Here is a 15,603-nt window from a genome sequence, read left to right on the forward strand (position 1 = left end):
AACACAGTAGTTAGAGTGGGGATAAGAGAGGTCCTGGGCAGCAAGAAGGACGTGCCCACAGGCAGCAGCACCAGAACTAGGTGCACCATCCACACCACCGGTGGTCTGTCCCACGGCCAGTCTGTCACCCACCCTGAGACTGATGTCCAAGGTGTCGTGGGTGTCTGTTATGTGTTTCATTCAACTCTGGTTCAACAGGCCTTGGTGTGTGGCTGGTTTAGATCTCAGGTGTAAGTGCCCGTGGTTCCCACGTGTGTCGGGGCAGCAGCTCAGCCGCCAGCAGCAAAGGGAACCAAACGGGAGCGTGATTGCTCAGAAGTCCAAAGCTCAGGGAACAGTGAGCACGCGAAGCCCATGTCTGCCAGGAATAACGTGCGCTGCGAGCAGGAGGGGGCTGGTTCAAGGCTGATCTGCGGGGGCTTTTCAGTAGTACTCAAGACTGCAGAGCAAACATGACTTTGCACCTCTTCGGAGTGACATTGCTGTGAATTGCTTGCACCCGTGTAAATCTTCCATACCTGGGACTTTCTTCTCCAGATTCTTCTTAGTCCAAGGAGCTTCCCGGGAAGAAAGCCCCTGTCCTCTCTCTGCAAGTGTTATCACAGAGCAGAGAGGACCTTTTCTAAGGATGCTTGCCTTTTGTAAGCAGCAGTGCCAGCTCCTCTGCCAGGGATGTCCCCAAATGCAGGTCACAGTCCTACCACTCAGTCCTCATCCTGCAAGAGGCTCACCGCTGCAGGTTCTGCAACGAGCCCCACTAAGGGAGAGCAGCAGCATCGCTGAACCCAGCAGCGTCGGTTCTGCCAGCGAGCCTGGTGCAAGCCGGCAGGCTCTTACGTGGCATGTTGCATCCCTGACAGCTCCCTTGTCATGCCGAGCGCGGGGTGTCACCCGCTGGAAGGGCCTGTCTGACAACAGGGAGCGAAACTGGGGGGACTCGGACGGAGCCTGGCTCAGTTCTGTGTGGGGGGAGGCCGTGTTGAGGCTGCGGTCGGTGTTGAAAGCCAGGGCGTCCCAACCTCCTGCCCTGCTGCTGCTGTAGACGGGAGGCTGCCTCGCAGCAGAGCCATCTTTCTGTCATTTTTCCCATCAACTGTCTGTCACATCTGCCAATCTAATGATGACCGGCTTAGGTTGACCCCGATTCTGAGGCTTATTAACACCCTCTTGCTGTCAGGCTCGGTGACAGATGGCACATCAGCCCTTGTTTTATTTCGTGTAGCGTTCATGTCAGCCGCCCGTTACCTCGCCCCAGTTCACAGTTTACCGGTTTCAGCTCACCTTGGCAGAGCAGACTCGTCCCCACAGCGTCTCTGCGAGCTGGGGGAGGACAGGACAGGGGTTTCCTTCATGCCAGCAGCTCTGGGGGCTGTCGCAGGGTGGCTGAGGCGGTCCCACGGCGTGCTGATGGTCCAACCCCACCATGAACCGGTTCGGTCATCCCAGCTGAAAGCTGCACTGGCTTTTCTGCCTGCTCGGTGGCATGAACTGGCTCCAGGGGGGCTGCAGGTGAGCCGGGGAAGCAGAGAGGAGCAGATCTGCCCGGCAGCCGGCAAGGACAGTGCAGCGGGACGGGGAGCTCGGGACAGCCCGTCTGCAGAGACTTCTCTCCCCGCAGCGGCTGGGTTTGGTGACGAGTCTTGGCTCTGGGTTTCAGCCTCCTGTAGACTCGTGTCAGGGACTGGAGTGGGACAAGGGGCTTGCAGGGCAGGCAAGAAAAGCGTTGGGGCTCTCTTCTCGCAGCTTGTGCCCACTGTTGGGAGGGCATGGTCCTACCTGGAGGGGACCTGGGGGGTGGCCTTGCTGTCCCTGCTCCTGTGCTGCTCCCCCTGAGATCCCAGGCCGGGGGCAGGGTCATGCGGGTTGTCCTCCTTCGCTCTCTCACGCTGTTCGTCTGGTCTGCCGGTTGCAGGGTGCCAAGAAGCTCTGTCCCCAGTGTAACACCATCACGTCTCCCGGAGACCTTCGGCGCATCTACTTATGAAGGACCCAGCGGGAGGGCGGGACCCAGCTACTCGGCTCAGCTCATCACACCAAGGGGGAGAAGAACGACGGCAACAACGACGACAACAACAACAACAAAAAAAAGGACGTTTTAAAATTTAAAGAAAAAAAAACCAAACCAACCAGAGACTCCAGACATGGACTCGAGGATACAGGAGCAGCGGGGAGCCTCGGCTCCCAGGTCCCGCATGTTGAGACCTCCTTCAGCATCTGCAGCGGGCAAAACCAAACCCTTTGTTGTGAAGCCCCCTTTTTTAAAACCAGTATTCCCCATCCACCCATTCCCTGGAGCTGGCTTTGCATCGCGGATGGCTCGTGAGCCCTCCTTTGGACTGTGTTGTTGACCACTCTGCCCCCAGGAGACTGGGGAAGGGACCCTTGACGGAAAGATGTTAAATAACCTGTAACTTGTGTTCTTTGTTCAGTTTTTTTTGTTTTGTTTCTATTTGTTTTGGTTTGGTTTTTGGTTTGTTCTGTTTTGGTTTTTTGTGGTGTTCTAGTGATAAAAAAAAAAGGTTTAAAGAAAAAAAAAAACACACCCAGGCAGAAATGAAGCACATGTAATATAGATTATATATGTTTACAATGTTGTGTATAAATGGGATAGACTCAAACATTACATACTAATAAGTTTCCCTTTCTTTTTTTTGGGTTGTATTTTTTTTAAAGAAGAAAAAAAAAATGAGCAGAGAACATTAAACCCATATTTTTCTTGGTTCAGCAAAGTTTTGGCATTAAAGTCATTAGTTTAAAAAAAGTATATATATACATATATATAATATAAATGGTTTAATGTTCTGTGGTGTATATTTCCTCATTCAGATATGAAGTTAACAGCTTTTAGTAATGGCTGTAGCATTGCCCATAACTTACAGAACTTATGGGGAGTAGAGGAGGTGGATTTTTGTCATTAGTTGTAGCTAATGGGGCTATTTATAATAGAATCGTTATCCCCGGAAAAAGACACGGCTTTTAACTCCTCGCCGGGGGACCGGGATCTGGCTCAGCCCCCTTTGCCTTTCCCAGCTGGGGAAGGGGCAAACGGTGCGGAGCTGGAGGGAGGCAGCCCTGCCGGAGCCCTGTCCTCTCCCCCGGCCGGGAGCCCCTGCTCGAGGGTCCCACTGTGCCCCTTGTGCCTCCTCCAAGGCCGTAGCCCCTTCCCCTTCCCCTCCCTTGCTTTGCTTTCCCCCCGCCGTGGGCAGCGTTGTCTGGCCGAGGATGCCTGAGCTGCTCCGGGCGCCCGCTGCCGAGGCAGGATGGTGGGGAAGAGGCAGGCACCGGGAGGGATGGCAGGGGACGGGGGTGGCCTTGCTGGTGGCTTTGCCCAGAGAGGTTCGGCCGGTTCCCCGGCGGTGCTGGCTGCGGCGGGCCCCGGCGCTGCCCGTCAGGGATGCACAGGCCCCGCAGAGCCAGCCCTGCCCCGCGCCGGCTTTCCCCGGCTCCCGCTCGCCTGGAGCCTGCGTTTTGCTAAAGAGGTTTCGGCAGTAGGACGGAGAGCTGAGCCAGCCCTGCCTCGGCCCCACGGCCATCCCCCGGCGCTCGCCCACGGGCTGCGGCGAGCAGAGATGCTTCCAGCCAGAGCCAGAGGCTCCTCGCAGCCCCGGCTTCTTCCACGCAGTCCCTCGTGCTTGTCCCTGTCTCCCGTATCCTCAGCCTTAACCAAAGCTGCCATCTGGCCTGGTTTTTTGTTGTTGTTTTTTTTTTTATTTTATTTTCAGGACCCAAGAAACAGATACTGATCCATTTCCCGAGGCAAACGCACGCCCCGTGTGCTGGCTTCTCCCTGCTCCCCGGGCAGTTGCAGGGTGCCAGCTCCCCAGAAGACAGGGAGATGAGGAAGCTCATCCCCCCCTGCTCCCACAGGGAGATCCAAGCAGATCCCACCCGGCAGCACAACGTGGCCGGGGCATTTTAAGACAGTCTGGAAATAGCAGTGGACAAGGGGTTTGGAGCTGGGACCCTCAGCGCCACTGGGCTGCCAGGGCCTTTCCGGAGAGGGAAGGGCTGGGGAGGCAGGATGCCTCGGGGGTGATGGTTCCATCACCGCTCCCCTGTCCTCAGCTCGATGCTGTTTTGCAGAGAGCAGCTGCCGTCCTCGTCCTCGGCGTCTCCTGAGTGATTTCAGAAGGATCCCACTGCACCCCTCCCAAAAAAACCCCACAAATCGAAGCAGCTGTATTTTATAAGCGTCTCGGCAAAAGGCAACAATTCCTAATTGAGAGTTTCCCAGGTCCCCAAGCTCGTAGTGTGGTGGCCTTTGAGATCAGAGAGCTGCAGCCTCCCCTGCTCGGGGTCGCATCCCTGCGGAGCTGCCGGGGACCAGAGGAAGCCGAGGCAGCCCGGGAGGGTCCTGTCCCCCCCGGGGGAGGCTGCGGGCAGGGGAAGGGGCCGCAGCGGTGGCCTGTCACTGCTGGGGAGCCCCTGCCAGCAGCAGCCGGGCAGGGGAAGGGCCGGCACACGGAACTCGGGTCAGGAAAAATGCTCGGGAAAAATGTGTGGGAAGGCAGAGCTGGGTTGTAAGTGTCCCCCATCCGGGGCTGCACTGCCTGGGTGGCGGGGCTGGGGTCTCAGAGATGGATCTGGGGAGGGCGCAGTGGGTTTGGGAGGCAGCCGGGAAGGGGGAGAGGGCAGGACACCCCACCCCAGCCCTTCCTCAGAAATAGGGCCCCCCGGGAGGGAGCCAGGCTTTCTGGCGGGGGTTGCGGACCAGCTGTGTGCTGTATGTACGTATGTGTAAAACCATATGTAACTAGTCATTGGTTCTTTGTTTTGGGGGTTACTTTTTGGTTTTTTTTTTTTTTTTTGTTTAAATTGGTAAAGCCATCCCCTGTTTTCAAGGGGGGGCCTGTAAGGGGAAGGCTGGGGGGGAGAGGCATCCCGGTTTGTAACACGCATCTGCCGCTTCCCCTCTTCTGTAATGAGTTTAAATGATTTAAAAAAAAAAAAAAAAAAAAAAATTGAAATATCGGAGTTACCTATCTTTGCCCAAAGAATCCCAGTTGCACAAAGCGATATTCCGGTGTGTCGATGATTGTGTGTCGGTGTATATTATACAAAGAGGTACTTGTCACTCCCGTTTGTAAACTACATTTGACATTAATTAAACAAGTATAAATCTTCTCGGGTGCTTCCCGCCTTTCTGTGTTTCCCTTCGCAGGCGAGAGGCAGCGGAGGAGACACTCCCCATATGTCACAGCCCCTGGATGTGGGTGATGTCCCAAAGGGGAGCACCGGTCCCATTTTGGGGTGCAGGGACAGATGCAGGGGGATGCTGAGGCAGGACACCCCACCCCAGCATCCCCCTGCAATGATGCATCTCTGCCCCACCACGGATGGTGTCCCCCAACTTGTCCGTCGCCCTCCCGTAGAGCCAGGAGGGCAGGGTGAAGGGCACACCCCAGGGGACACACACACACACACCCCCCGCAATGAAGTCTCATCGGCTGCATTAGTTGGGGGCAGGAGGCGCCCAGCCCCAACAGATCTATACGTCCTGCATTAGGGGCCACCGGCGCGGTATAGGGTTACCCCCGACAGCAGGGACCAGGAGGCTGCCGTGGCTGGGGCAGGGGTGAAGGTCAGGTTCCCCCCCCCACGCCAGTGTGGGGCTGGCGCCGACGCTTTTGGTTTACAAACATTTTGCAGACAGGTCGATGGGGCGTTTAACCCCTCCCCATGGCTGCCTCCCCTGGGGATGGGGCACTGGGGGGGGTCCCCAGGCTGGTGGATGGGGGTGGGCAGCCACGGTGTCAGGGTCCTCCTTCCATCTCCAGTGGCAAAGATGGCAAATGAAGTGGATTTGGCTGCTTTTTTTGGCTGGCAGGGAGCAGCGGGGCATCTCAGCAACTCTCGGGGTCCTCTTTCAGCCTAGAGGAGGCCTGAGGCCAAGGTGAGGGGCAGGAAACCTCCCTCCCTCCCCCCCACCGCCCGCCCTGCAGCGGGCTGCTAATATTTTATTTAAAATATCTTTAGGAAGCGGAGGGCCGTGATGTATCGGATGTATTGAGAAAATGCTAATGTGTAATAGCGTGTGTCAGGGGCCTCGTTCATCACCCTGTGCCGCCTTCTGGGGGATCCATATCTAATTAACAGTAATGAATGAGGGAGCCCACCTAATGACAGCCCGCCAGTTTGTTATGGAAATGAGGCAATCCCATTAGGCAAAACACTTAATTAAACAAACTGCTCGGAGAGGAGGCCAGAGCAGGATGGGCACAGGCCCTTTGGGGGACTGGGTGTGTGGGGGGGGATCCCTGGTACCCGGCCTCCCACATGCCAGGTGTGGGGCGCAGAGGCTGCCACAGCCCCATAGAGGCGAGTGCCCATGGACAACGCCAGCAGCCGTGGGCTGGGGGAGATGAGGGGGACAAGTGTGGGGGGGGTCCGGGCTGGGGAGGGGGCGGCGGGGCAGTTCGCATCCCCCTCTTGTCTCTCCGGCACATCGATGGGCGCAGAGGCCAAACACAGATTTCCAATCAAACGTGTGTACTTGGCTCCTGCTCTATTGACACTGAAGCAAGAAGGGCTCAAGGTTAATTCCTTATCAATACCCTATTGTCAGCTCATTCATCATCCGGGGAGGGCAGTGGCTGCCCAAGCGCTCCCTGCCCCAGCCCCCCTGGGTTTGGGAGGGTGGCTGAAGGATGCCGCGCAACCCCTCTGCCCACCCCAGCCCTGCCCGGCCGTCCCATCTCCGGCCAGCAGTGCTGGGGACAGATGTGCAGCCCTGTGAGGATGTGGAGACGAGGGGATGGGGGCTCAAGTTCAAAGGGAAGGGGATGGGGGGGTGTGAGGCAGGCAGAGCGGGCAGCTGCCTGGTGAGCCCCTGCCTCCCTTGCCCATTACCAGGGCTGGACGCAGGAACTGTGCAAAGGGGGTGCATTTGTGGGGGGTGTCCCACAGTGGCTGTGACCCCTGGTTGTGCTATCCTGTTTTCTAACAGCCCCCCACAAGCCCCCAGCCCTGTGTGCTGGGGAGGGTCCCACCAGCCTTTCCGGAGAGCTCAGCTCCCTCCTGAGGGCTGGGGGGGCTACAGGGAACCCAAGGGAGCTCCGCAGTCCCCATTTGTGGGGTTTCCAGAAGTTGGACCACGGTCTGTCTAACCACACGAAGTCACCCGCAAATTAGATAGCCCTCTCTGGGTGACGGAGAGGGAAGCGGTGCGACCCGGCCTGCCAACGCAAGAAGGGCAGTAAAGCCATTCCTGCCGTTAGCCAGGTATACAGGACGTGTCATATAGACATAGGACACGGACAGAAGGTTTTAACATTCAGTTAAAGCTGAGAAATAGTATCTAGCACAACTTCCAGGGGCAGGCAGCCCCAGGGTTAGATGCTCTTCCATATTAACTCATGCTTCTCAGAGTTTGTTCTTGCTGGTCTTTTTCCTTGCCTCGAGAGGGGACTTTTTGCAGGAGATGCTCTCAAACATGCAGAAGCGCCGCGCTGAGCTGCACTTTTGGGGGGTCTTCTCCAGCATCTGCTGCGCTTGTCTCCTAAACTAGACATCTCTCCACGCAGGAAAGAGGGGACCTGCTGCCACCTCGTGGAGCCCCGCTCCCTCCCGGGACGGAGCATCCCATGCTGCTGCGGCCGGGGAGGTTGGCACAGTCGCCACGGGCCAGCTCCCTCCTCCATCACCTCCACGGGGCCACGAAGACCAGCCTCACACCACCCCGCTTCTCCTCATAGGAAGCAGAACATGGGGTTGGGTTGCTCGTTTCCATTTCCAGCCATCCACCCTTGCTTTTCCACCAGCGGCAGAACTTCACGCGTATGCCCGCACTTCCCAACGCAAAGATGGGGCCTCAGCCCATACGCAATCGGCTGCCCCAACACACAAAAGGCAACAGCAGACTTTTAAAACACCTTTATTAGGTGTGGGCGCAGGTCAGTCCTTGCCCAGGGGCTTGGTTTGAATTACCGGCACTGCAAGATGCTCCCCCCCTGCTCCAAAACACGACCCCTGGCTGGGTCACATCGTGCCCCTGCTCTGCCCAGGTCTCTCCCAGCGCCTGGAGGCACCTTGGCTGCAGGGGCACCCTCCCACCGCCTGCCACCAGCAGATAAGCACTCTCCAGCCCAGGCACACCACCACCCAGACCGCCCATTAAGTGGCTTTTTTCCTTTTTTTAAAACCTTCCCCTAACATCACTGCTGCCCGGGGAGAGAAGGCAGCACCAGGGAGCGAGCTGGCAGGCAGCTCCCTCGCAGGAATCACTCACAAACGGCTTTTGTTGGTGAGGAAAGGTTAATTTGTGCTTTTGCAAAACGGATGGAGCTGGGAAATGTGCGATGGCAGAAGCTAGCCCCTGGGCATCCTCCTCTCCCACCACCACTGGTGTCTTCGTCCGTGCTGCTCCAACGGCCGGGCAGGAGGGCTGGACTGTAGCTAATCCATGGTTGATGGTTGGACTCCATGATCCGAAAGGTCCCTTCCAACCCAGACAATTCTATGATTCTATGAAATCCACCTCCAGGCTCCCCAGGCAGAGATTCCCGGTGCCACATCCCGCTCCCCATCCACAAGGCAAGCCCAGGGACACTGCATTTTTCCTCCAGAAGAACAGATCTGCAATACCCCTCCCACAGCTCGCCTCAGAGATTTACGTGGATTTGCCACCATATCCCAACCTTTGGCTTTCAGTGTTCAGGCTGAAGCTCTCTAGGAACACAGGCTGCACCTAACTGTGACAGTTTAGCAAGGATTAAGGGTTTGAGGATGGGGTTTTTTAAATCCAGTCGTGCTTGGATCAGTTCTTGGCCGTTTGCCTTTGGGCACCAAGTTATTAACCTTCTGTTTCAAATAACAAGCAACAGAAATAAAGGGAGGAGAAAGGGGGGAGGCGAGCATACATGCCGTATAGGAAAGACGAGGGCAACGTATCACACAATACATTTAACACACTGCACATAATCATAATTAAAACTTGGTGGGATACGGAAAACAAAACCCGCTCAGAAGCCTGGTGCCGATGACTGCCTCTGTAAATCCCTGCCTTGTTCGAGATCCCCTCTGCTCCTAGGGAGGTGCGTACGTGAATTAGCCCCGAATTTCAAGTCAGTTTTGCAGCAGTGGAGATGCCCGTGAGCTGGTTCCAGCTCGTGTAGCGCAGGGCATCTCCACCTGGAGTTAGCTCCAGCTCCTGCCAGCCACGCTCCAGAACAGCCCGAGTCCTTAGAAGTTCAACACCCACAGCAATAAACAGGAACAGCAGATTCCCAGCCCAGCACAACTGTATTAATGCAGAGGCGTATATTATGGAGCATTTAACTGTTCTGTAAATACTGAACCCATAGAAACCAGCATGAGGGCAAGTGCTAGTTAAATAACCTTTATCACCTCTGCTCCCTAAGAGTTTTCACAGTTCCACAAACAGGCTGGAGATGCCCAGAAGACACAGCCCAGCTCTCCAGGAAGGCAGGGAAACAGATCACAGCTCACGAGTTATGGCACTGGCAGCAGAAACCAGGGGCCCGCTTGAAAAAGCTGGGAGATCACTGATGGGGTAGGGGACCGTGTCTGGATTTTACAGGTCCAAGCCCTAGGAACAAGAATTTATTCATGAGAGGCAGCAGGCTGACGGTGTGTTACTGCACAGTCGCCCTCATGGCTCATCTTCTCGGTGGAAGGTGAAACTGGCATCACGCCTACAAGAAGACTGGACCCCAAGCAACAAGGGCTCCTGTGCTTGGAGCCAGTTTTCACTTAAAAAAAAAAAGAAAAAAAGAAAACAAACCAGTCCATCAGCCCATTTTCAGTTAATTCTCACCCATCCTACAGATCCCAGTCCACTCTAAAACCACACCCAATGCGGGGTTCTTCTTTGCTTTAAGTAAGTGTTGCCACACTGGCCTACTGGAAACAGTTGTTCTGGCCACTGACCACAAGGTGCTGTGCTGCCATTTCTGAGGTGTGGCGGTTTTTGTTTTAAACTTCCAAAATATTTTAGTGCTTCCCAAGAGACCTCCCTCTCTGTGTGTCGGTTCAGAACAGCAAGTGCTTCCCCATTGTGGATGACAGCACGCCAAGGGCTGGCAAGACAAGCAGAGCAGCCCATGGGCAGCAAACGTGTAAAAATCCATGTGCTTTTCACGTTCTGACCTCTCGAGGGCAGCCCCTTGTTCACACAGGCCCATAGCACTCCAGAACCTGTTCCAAGCAACCTTTGACTAGGACTTTGAAGTCAGCTAATCCTGGCCACCACGTTATTAATTAGCTTGTAATGCTGTGACATGGGCAAAATATGTTATTAGCAGGCTCTCCTCTCTCTTTATCCCCACTTCTCTCCCAAATAAACAACAAAACCCCAAAGCAAACACGGCTGGAGTGCAGTGCAATGAGCTACTTTTTCACTAGGTGGAAGGAATTCATTTCTTGTATTACCAGTACACACTGCACAGACAGCAAAGACTTATCACCTGAAGAGAACATTATGGGGAAAAACATCGAATTTCCTGGTCATTTGTGGGCTGGAAGTGATTTAAGAAACACCCAGTATAAATCATAGCTCCAAGAGACAGTTTAATTTTTCTCTGCAGTTCCACCTTTCTATTTCTGGGGTCTTTTGGGTTACAGCTGTGCCAGTTTTCTTGCATTTCCAGGTGCACGATATAGGCTGCTCAAAGACACACAATAACAAATGAGCAGTTCTCCAAGAAAGGAAAACTACTCAGGAGAACACACAAAAGACTGGAAGAGAAACAAAACACAAGACGCATTCAAAAAGGTTAACTTAAATCTTTTGGTTGGAGAACACAGAAGTTATCACAAACATTTGAGTTCCTATCAAGGATCGGAGCTTTAACTGCTCTATCTCAGCTATTTAACGGAACCAGATGACAGTCTGGTCATATTGCCCTGCACAAGCCTTTTCCAGGTCTTACACTTGGTTTCTGGGCCTGATCTCCAGCAAGGAGAGTAACAAGAGCTGAGATGCACCGAGAGAAAAGTCCTGCAGAGCTGCTTCTGTTTGCTCACTGCAAGATAAAAAAGAAATGGCAGAGAGGAAAAAACCAACAAAGACACGGAAGAGTCGTATTGTAAAATCAGTACAAGGCAACAGAACGTGCACATTGGACATCAGGGACAAGGAGACAACACGTAAAGCAGCGAACAATAGGAGACAGGAAGAAACAAAGAACGCTCCATGTGAAGTTCTGGTCTGTGACACCATTGTAAAGAACATCAACTTCAACCATGCTAGGATTTCACCTTCAGTACTTCAAATTAATCCATATCTACTTTCTGCTATAGCATGACTGGCCCAAAGCCTGCAGGCTTTCAGACTTGTAGATGGTGAAGGGGGGAAGGAAAAAAAAAAAAAAAAAAGCTAAGAAGTCTCTACTTTCCTCCTTTCAAAGACACAACGGCAAAGGGGACAACATTTCCCATACAAGCTGAGCAAAGCAGAGGCAAACATTGGAAGTCATTACATCACTAACGAGGTGAGCCCCCAACACAGTCAGACAGGAAAGTCATACAGAGGTTGCTGTAATAAGTGGGATACATCCGCATGTGGCTGACATGAGCCGAATCCGAGAAGTCTACAGCTTTCACAGAGATACCGAGCTGCTGCCGGCCATCAGCCATGTGCTTAACTTCGCTGGCCTTAATGATGGCATCAGCCTGGGAATAGAGGTAAAGCTCAGGCCACCGCGAGGGCGCTTTCAGCAGGGCATCGTAATGGCTCTCGTGAATGAAGCGGGTCAATGGGTACAGCAAGATCCGCAGCACGACAGCCGTAGTAGCAAAAGCGAATAAGAGGAAATACTTGAGCAGCACATTTCTGGAAACCAAGACAGTCGCCAAGGCACGAAGGCCTCCTCTCAAGTTTCTTCTGCCAGGGGCACTATCAAAAATGGTGCCTGCTACTTTGAGGTTCTTAAATGGCTTGTGAGTGTGGAGCGCCTCAATGATGTAACGGTACAGCATGACGCCACCATTGCTAAAAACATGAAAAAGAACCGGTCTGTTTTCAACGCTGTAGTCAAAGAGCAGCTCCAAGAGTCGCCTGGCGGGGGTCTGGAGAGATCTGATGCCAAAGGTCTCTGAGAAGAATATCATCCTCCATGGAGCCGTGTAGCGGATGACGGTGCACCCCTAAGAACAACAGAAAGAGACCCCACACAGAGTTAGGCTGTGCTGTAAATTACAAGGAGTAAGCAAGCATCAGTAAAAAGAACGTGAAAATTTGGGACAGGTTTCCAACTGAAACCACACGGCCAGAAGAAAGTCTTTAGTGTCAGTACAAGGCACCGATGTGAATAGGATTATATTAATCCCAACAGCACACTGTATTATGACAAGGTTTCTGCAGTAGCAGAGGCCTACATTTAATGGTGTTTAAGATCCTTTCAAATCTTGTGCTAAGTGGCAGGGCCCCTGGGGACATTACCACCCAAGCTTTTACGGGTGTTAGTCCTCACTCAGGAAGAAAAAACCATCTCCCCGATTCACAAACCTTCAGTATCAGCTATTTTGGTAAGAAGGACCTGCTCTGGTACACATGTAGGTCATGACATTGAAACGTAAGAAGGAGGAAGACCTTCTTCCTTCCTGTCCTTGGGTAGTACTTGTTTGCAGCTGTCTCTAAGACTCACCCACAGTCAACACTGACATGATTTTCATAAGCCTTTCTGAAACACTCCAGCTGTGCAAATGAAGAGCACCGTTTCAGAGATTCAGAACGCCCAAGCAATTGCCTTTACAGTTAAGGACTTACATTTAGGTGTAGATTGGGAAAAAAGATCTTGGAGGAGTTTCTAAATAGAGAAGACGGAACTACATTTATAAATGCTTTAGATCTTTTCTATCACCTAAACTCACTGAAATTACACACTGACAAACACAAGGCAAAGCCACCAAGATGTCCCTCCTGCCCAGAGCTCCCTTAACAGTGAATGGGGAAGAACAGGATATTAGGTTCTTAAATCAAAGTCTGCAAGTCTGCTATACCACCTTGCTGTGGTTGCAGCCACTTCCTCATTACGAAGCTAGGAAAACCTTTTCCCTTCTTTCCCATTCCTATTGTCTTTCTGATAGAGAAGTATTTTCAAAAAAACTTGGCATGCTGCCATGTAACATGCTCCTCATCTGATCAGCTGCATCTCTTAGTCACAACGGTCACTAACAATTAATTCTTCACTAGAACAAGCCAATTCATTGCTCTGGCACTGGATTACACATTAACAATAGACCTGTTCGTGTACAAACTTTGCCACCTATAACTGAAACAGATTTGGATAAATACAAGATCCTGGTATACTGGCAAAAAAAAAAAAATAAGTCTAATGTTTCACCAGGTTCCCATACTAAAAGCTGGGGTCATTCCAGTAAAATACAGTATTAGAAGGGAAAATAACATAACTTAGGGAACTATCAATCGGTCAGACCTCTCTACTTCAAACACAAGGAGCTCCTAGTGAGCAGGTATTACTATCATAGGATGCCTGTTCCACAGACAGGATAAAATGAATTTGGATTACAACGTTTAGATGAACCATCTTCACAGGAAGGAAAAGCCGAAGGAACAACAGATGCCAAGGTGCTCTGTCAGACCTCAGGCTGGCCTCACCAAGTCTGTGCTGTGCCCTAGTAGCAAGCAGTAAATGCATAATCTTTCCCTGCATGTTTACCTGTTCGGAAAATTAACACAGTTCATGTCATTCCTGAATCATCTCACAACTTTAAGAGCCTTAAAATATTCCAGTGATTCACACAACAGCAGAAACCTTCTCCAAGGAAGTATTTTTGCCTCAGCTGCACGCATAAAGATGACATCAGCAACTGTTAGATAATGCTACCTGGGCGTTATCTAGAGCTTTCAATGACAGAGACAAGGAGCTTTCAATGACAAGAGAACTCACCGCTCACTCCCAATGACTCTCCAGACAGAGAGAGGCTTTAGAATGATTTTACCAACATACAGAAAAGCAGCAGTCTCTCAGAGAGCTGTATGACAGTATCATGAAAATGTAAATAAGGTACTCACCTTCTGACTGTAGATTGCACTGTATTTGGCCAGGTATTTGTCCTGGCAGCCTGCCCATCCGAGAAGGATCACCACAGGCTGACCGTCCGCATGCCCTCTCTCCGTACTGCTCCCTGAAACAAATCACAAGATTTAAAATAATTGTCCTCCAGTCTACCAGAATAAGAAGCTATGGCATCTTGCCAGGTTAATAAAGTTTAAAGGTAACGGTGAAGTGCGTATTAGCTTTATCTCTGTCAGCTATGAATACTGCCTCATCTCATTTCAGTATGTGGGTGAGTTCAGTAGGACAGCACAGTTTCAATCCCTGCAGCTTCCCAAAGCTCTCCACTGATGCAAGGCCAGCAGATCGCTACGGGGGGCAGAGACCCCCCTCCTCATACCTCCCCGGGGAGCTGGGGAGGCCTCAGAAACTGCTGTCCCCTTGCAGGGGGGAAAGGGAAGCGTCCTGACCTGCCCTTCAGGAATCACCAGACACTTGGTACGGCACAAGGGTCTCCTCGGCTCCCTCCCCCCATGCCCGAAGGGGTGCCCTAGGCCCAGTCCCTCCCTCCAACCACCCTCAGGGGTGCCCCAGACCCCGTCCCCCCCCTCCACCCTCAGGGGTCCCCCAATCTCTCCTGTCATCGGTGTCCCCCTGGCCTCCCCCTTCATCCTCAGGGCTCCCCGGGCCCGCTCGCTCCCGCACCGCGGGCCTCCCCCGGCACCAGCTCCACCACCGCCGCCTCCAGCCCGCGAGCGCCCATCGCTGCGCACCCCCGCCTCACACCCCACCGGCGCTTCCGCTCTCCCCACCGGAAGCTCCGCCCCCCCACCCCTCCCGCAGCGAATGGGAAGGGAAAGCGACCGCCCCCCCTCATTCTCTCTCCCCTCCCCCTCCACCTCCCACTTCCTTAGCAACGCGCCCTTAGCACCCGGCCCCAGCTGGACGCCCCGCCCACTCAGGGGCGGAAACTGGCCCACCCATTGGTCCGTGGGGGGAAAGGAGGGCCGCGATTGGCTCTGCTGAAGTGTCAGTTATTCTACGGGGTATCCTCCCCCTCGGGAAGGTGAGAGGGAGTGAGGGGCGGAGGCGGGCGCTGGGGCCGGGGGGGTTGTAGGGCCTATGGGGGGGTGTCGGGGTGAGGCGAACTGTAGGGCCTGGAGTGGAGGTCGCGGCCAAGGGGGCTGGGGGCTGAGGGGGGTTGTTGGTCCTGAGGTGGGTGTTTGGGTCAGGGCGGGTGGACACAGCGGCTGAGGTGGGCACTGGGGTCAGGGAGTGTGTGAGGGACTGTAGGGCCAGGGGTGGATTTTGGGGTGGGAGGAGCACAGGGCCTGTGGTTGGGCTGCATCAGGTCTGGTGGGATGGTTGGGCCTGGGGATGTTGTGGCTGGTTGAGGCTGCAAGGGATTAGGGTGGTAGGGGTGGGATGGATGTAGGGGTCAGTGCAGGGTGGGGGGAGTGCAGGGGCTAGGGTTGGGTTTGGGGCTGGGGTTAACAGTGGGGCTGGGAGGCAGGACATGTAGGTGAGAGAGGGGCCAGTGGGACTGTGGGTTGATAGGGGCTGGGTAGAAGGCACTAGGGTACACTGGGGAAGGTGTATTGTTCGTGAGGAGGGTTGTGGGAGA

At 53.7% G+C, this 15,603-nt stretch overlaps 2 protein-coding genes across 7 annotated transcripts in view; one reads left to right on the forward strand and one right to left on the reverse strand.

The window, feature by feature from the left end:
* The window catches only part of RNF220 (ring finger protein 220), a 227,573-nt gene extending 222,449 nt beyond the window's left edge, over window positions 1-5,124 (forward strand). For all 5 annotated transcript variants that reach the window (XM_054210879.1, XM_054210880.1, XM_054210877.1 and 2 more), the window contains one exon: window positions 1,913-5,124. In XM_054210879.1, coding sequence (XP_054066854.1) covers window positions 1,913-1,984 — 72 coding nt within the window. In that variant the 3' untranslated portion in view covers window positions 1,985-5,124. The remainder of the gene's footprint in view (window positions 1-1,912) is intronic.
* Window positions 5,125-10,727: 5,603 nt separating this feature from the next.
* Window positions 10,728-14,771, reverse strand: TMEM53 (transmembrane protein 53). Of its 2 annotated transcripts, none has more exons than XM_054212832.1 (3): window positions 14,753-14,771; window positions 13,997-14,109; window positions 10,728-12,105 (listed from the first exon to the last, which is right to left on the reverse strand). In XM_054212832.1, exon 3 carries the CDS (start codon window positions 12,067-12,069, stop codon window positions 11,443-11,445), a length of 627 nt encoding a protein of 208 aa, XP_054068807.1. In that variant the 5' UTR covers window positions 12,070-12,105; window positions 13,997-14,109; window positions 14,753-14,771; the 3' UTR covers window positions 10,728-11,442. The 2 variants fall into 2 exon arrangements, with proteins under 2 accessions (XP_054068807.1, XP_054068806.1); XM_054212831.1 differs by having other exon boundaries at window positions 14,685-14,762.
* Between the last annotated feature and the right edge of the window lie 832 nt (window positions 14,772-15,603).

Source organism: Rissa tridactyla, chromosome 8 (genome assembly GCF_028500815.1).
Source record: "Rissa tridactyla isolate bRisTri1 chromosome 8, bRisTri1.patW.cur.20221130, whole genome shotgun sequence".
Lineage (NCBI taxonomy): Eukaryota > Metazoa > Chordata > Aves > Charadriiformes > Laridae > Rissa > Rissa tridactyla.

What these genes read in the sequence shown, in the direction of transcription:
- TMEM53 (XM_054212831.1), bottom strand. Translation starts at nt 14,742, where the DNA reads ATGGGCGCTCGCGGGCTGGAGGCGGCGGTGGTGGAGCTGGTGCCGGGG. An exon ending in GGTGCCGGGGGAGGCCCGCG is followed by an intron (nt 14,110 to 14,684) that starts GTGCGGGAGCGA and finishes GATTTGTTTCAG; the next exon opens with GGAGCAGTACGGAGAGAGGG. An exon ending in GTGCAATCTACAGTCAGAAG is followed by an intron (nt 12,106 to 13,996) that starts GTGAGTACCTTA and finishes TGTTGTTCTTAG; the next exon opens with GGGTGCACCGTCATCCGCTA.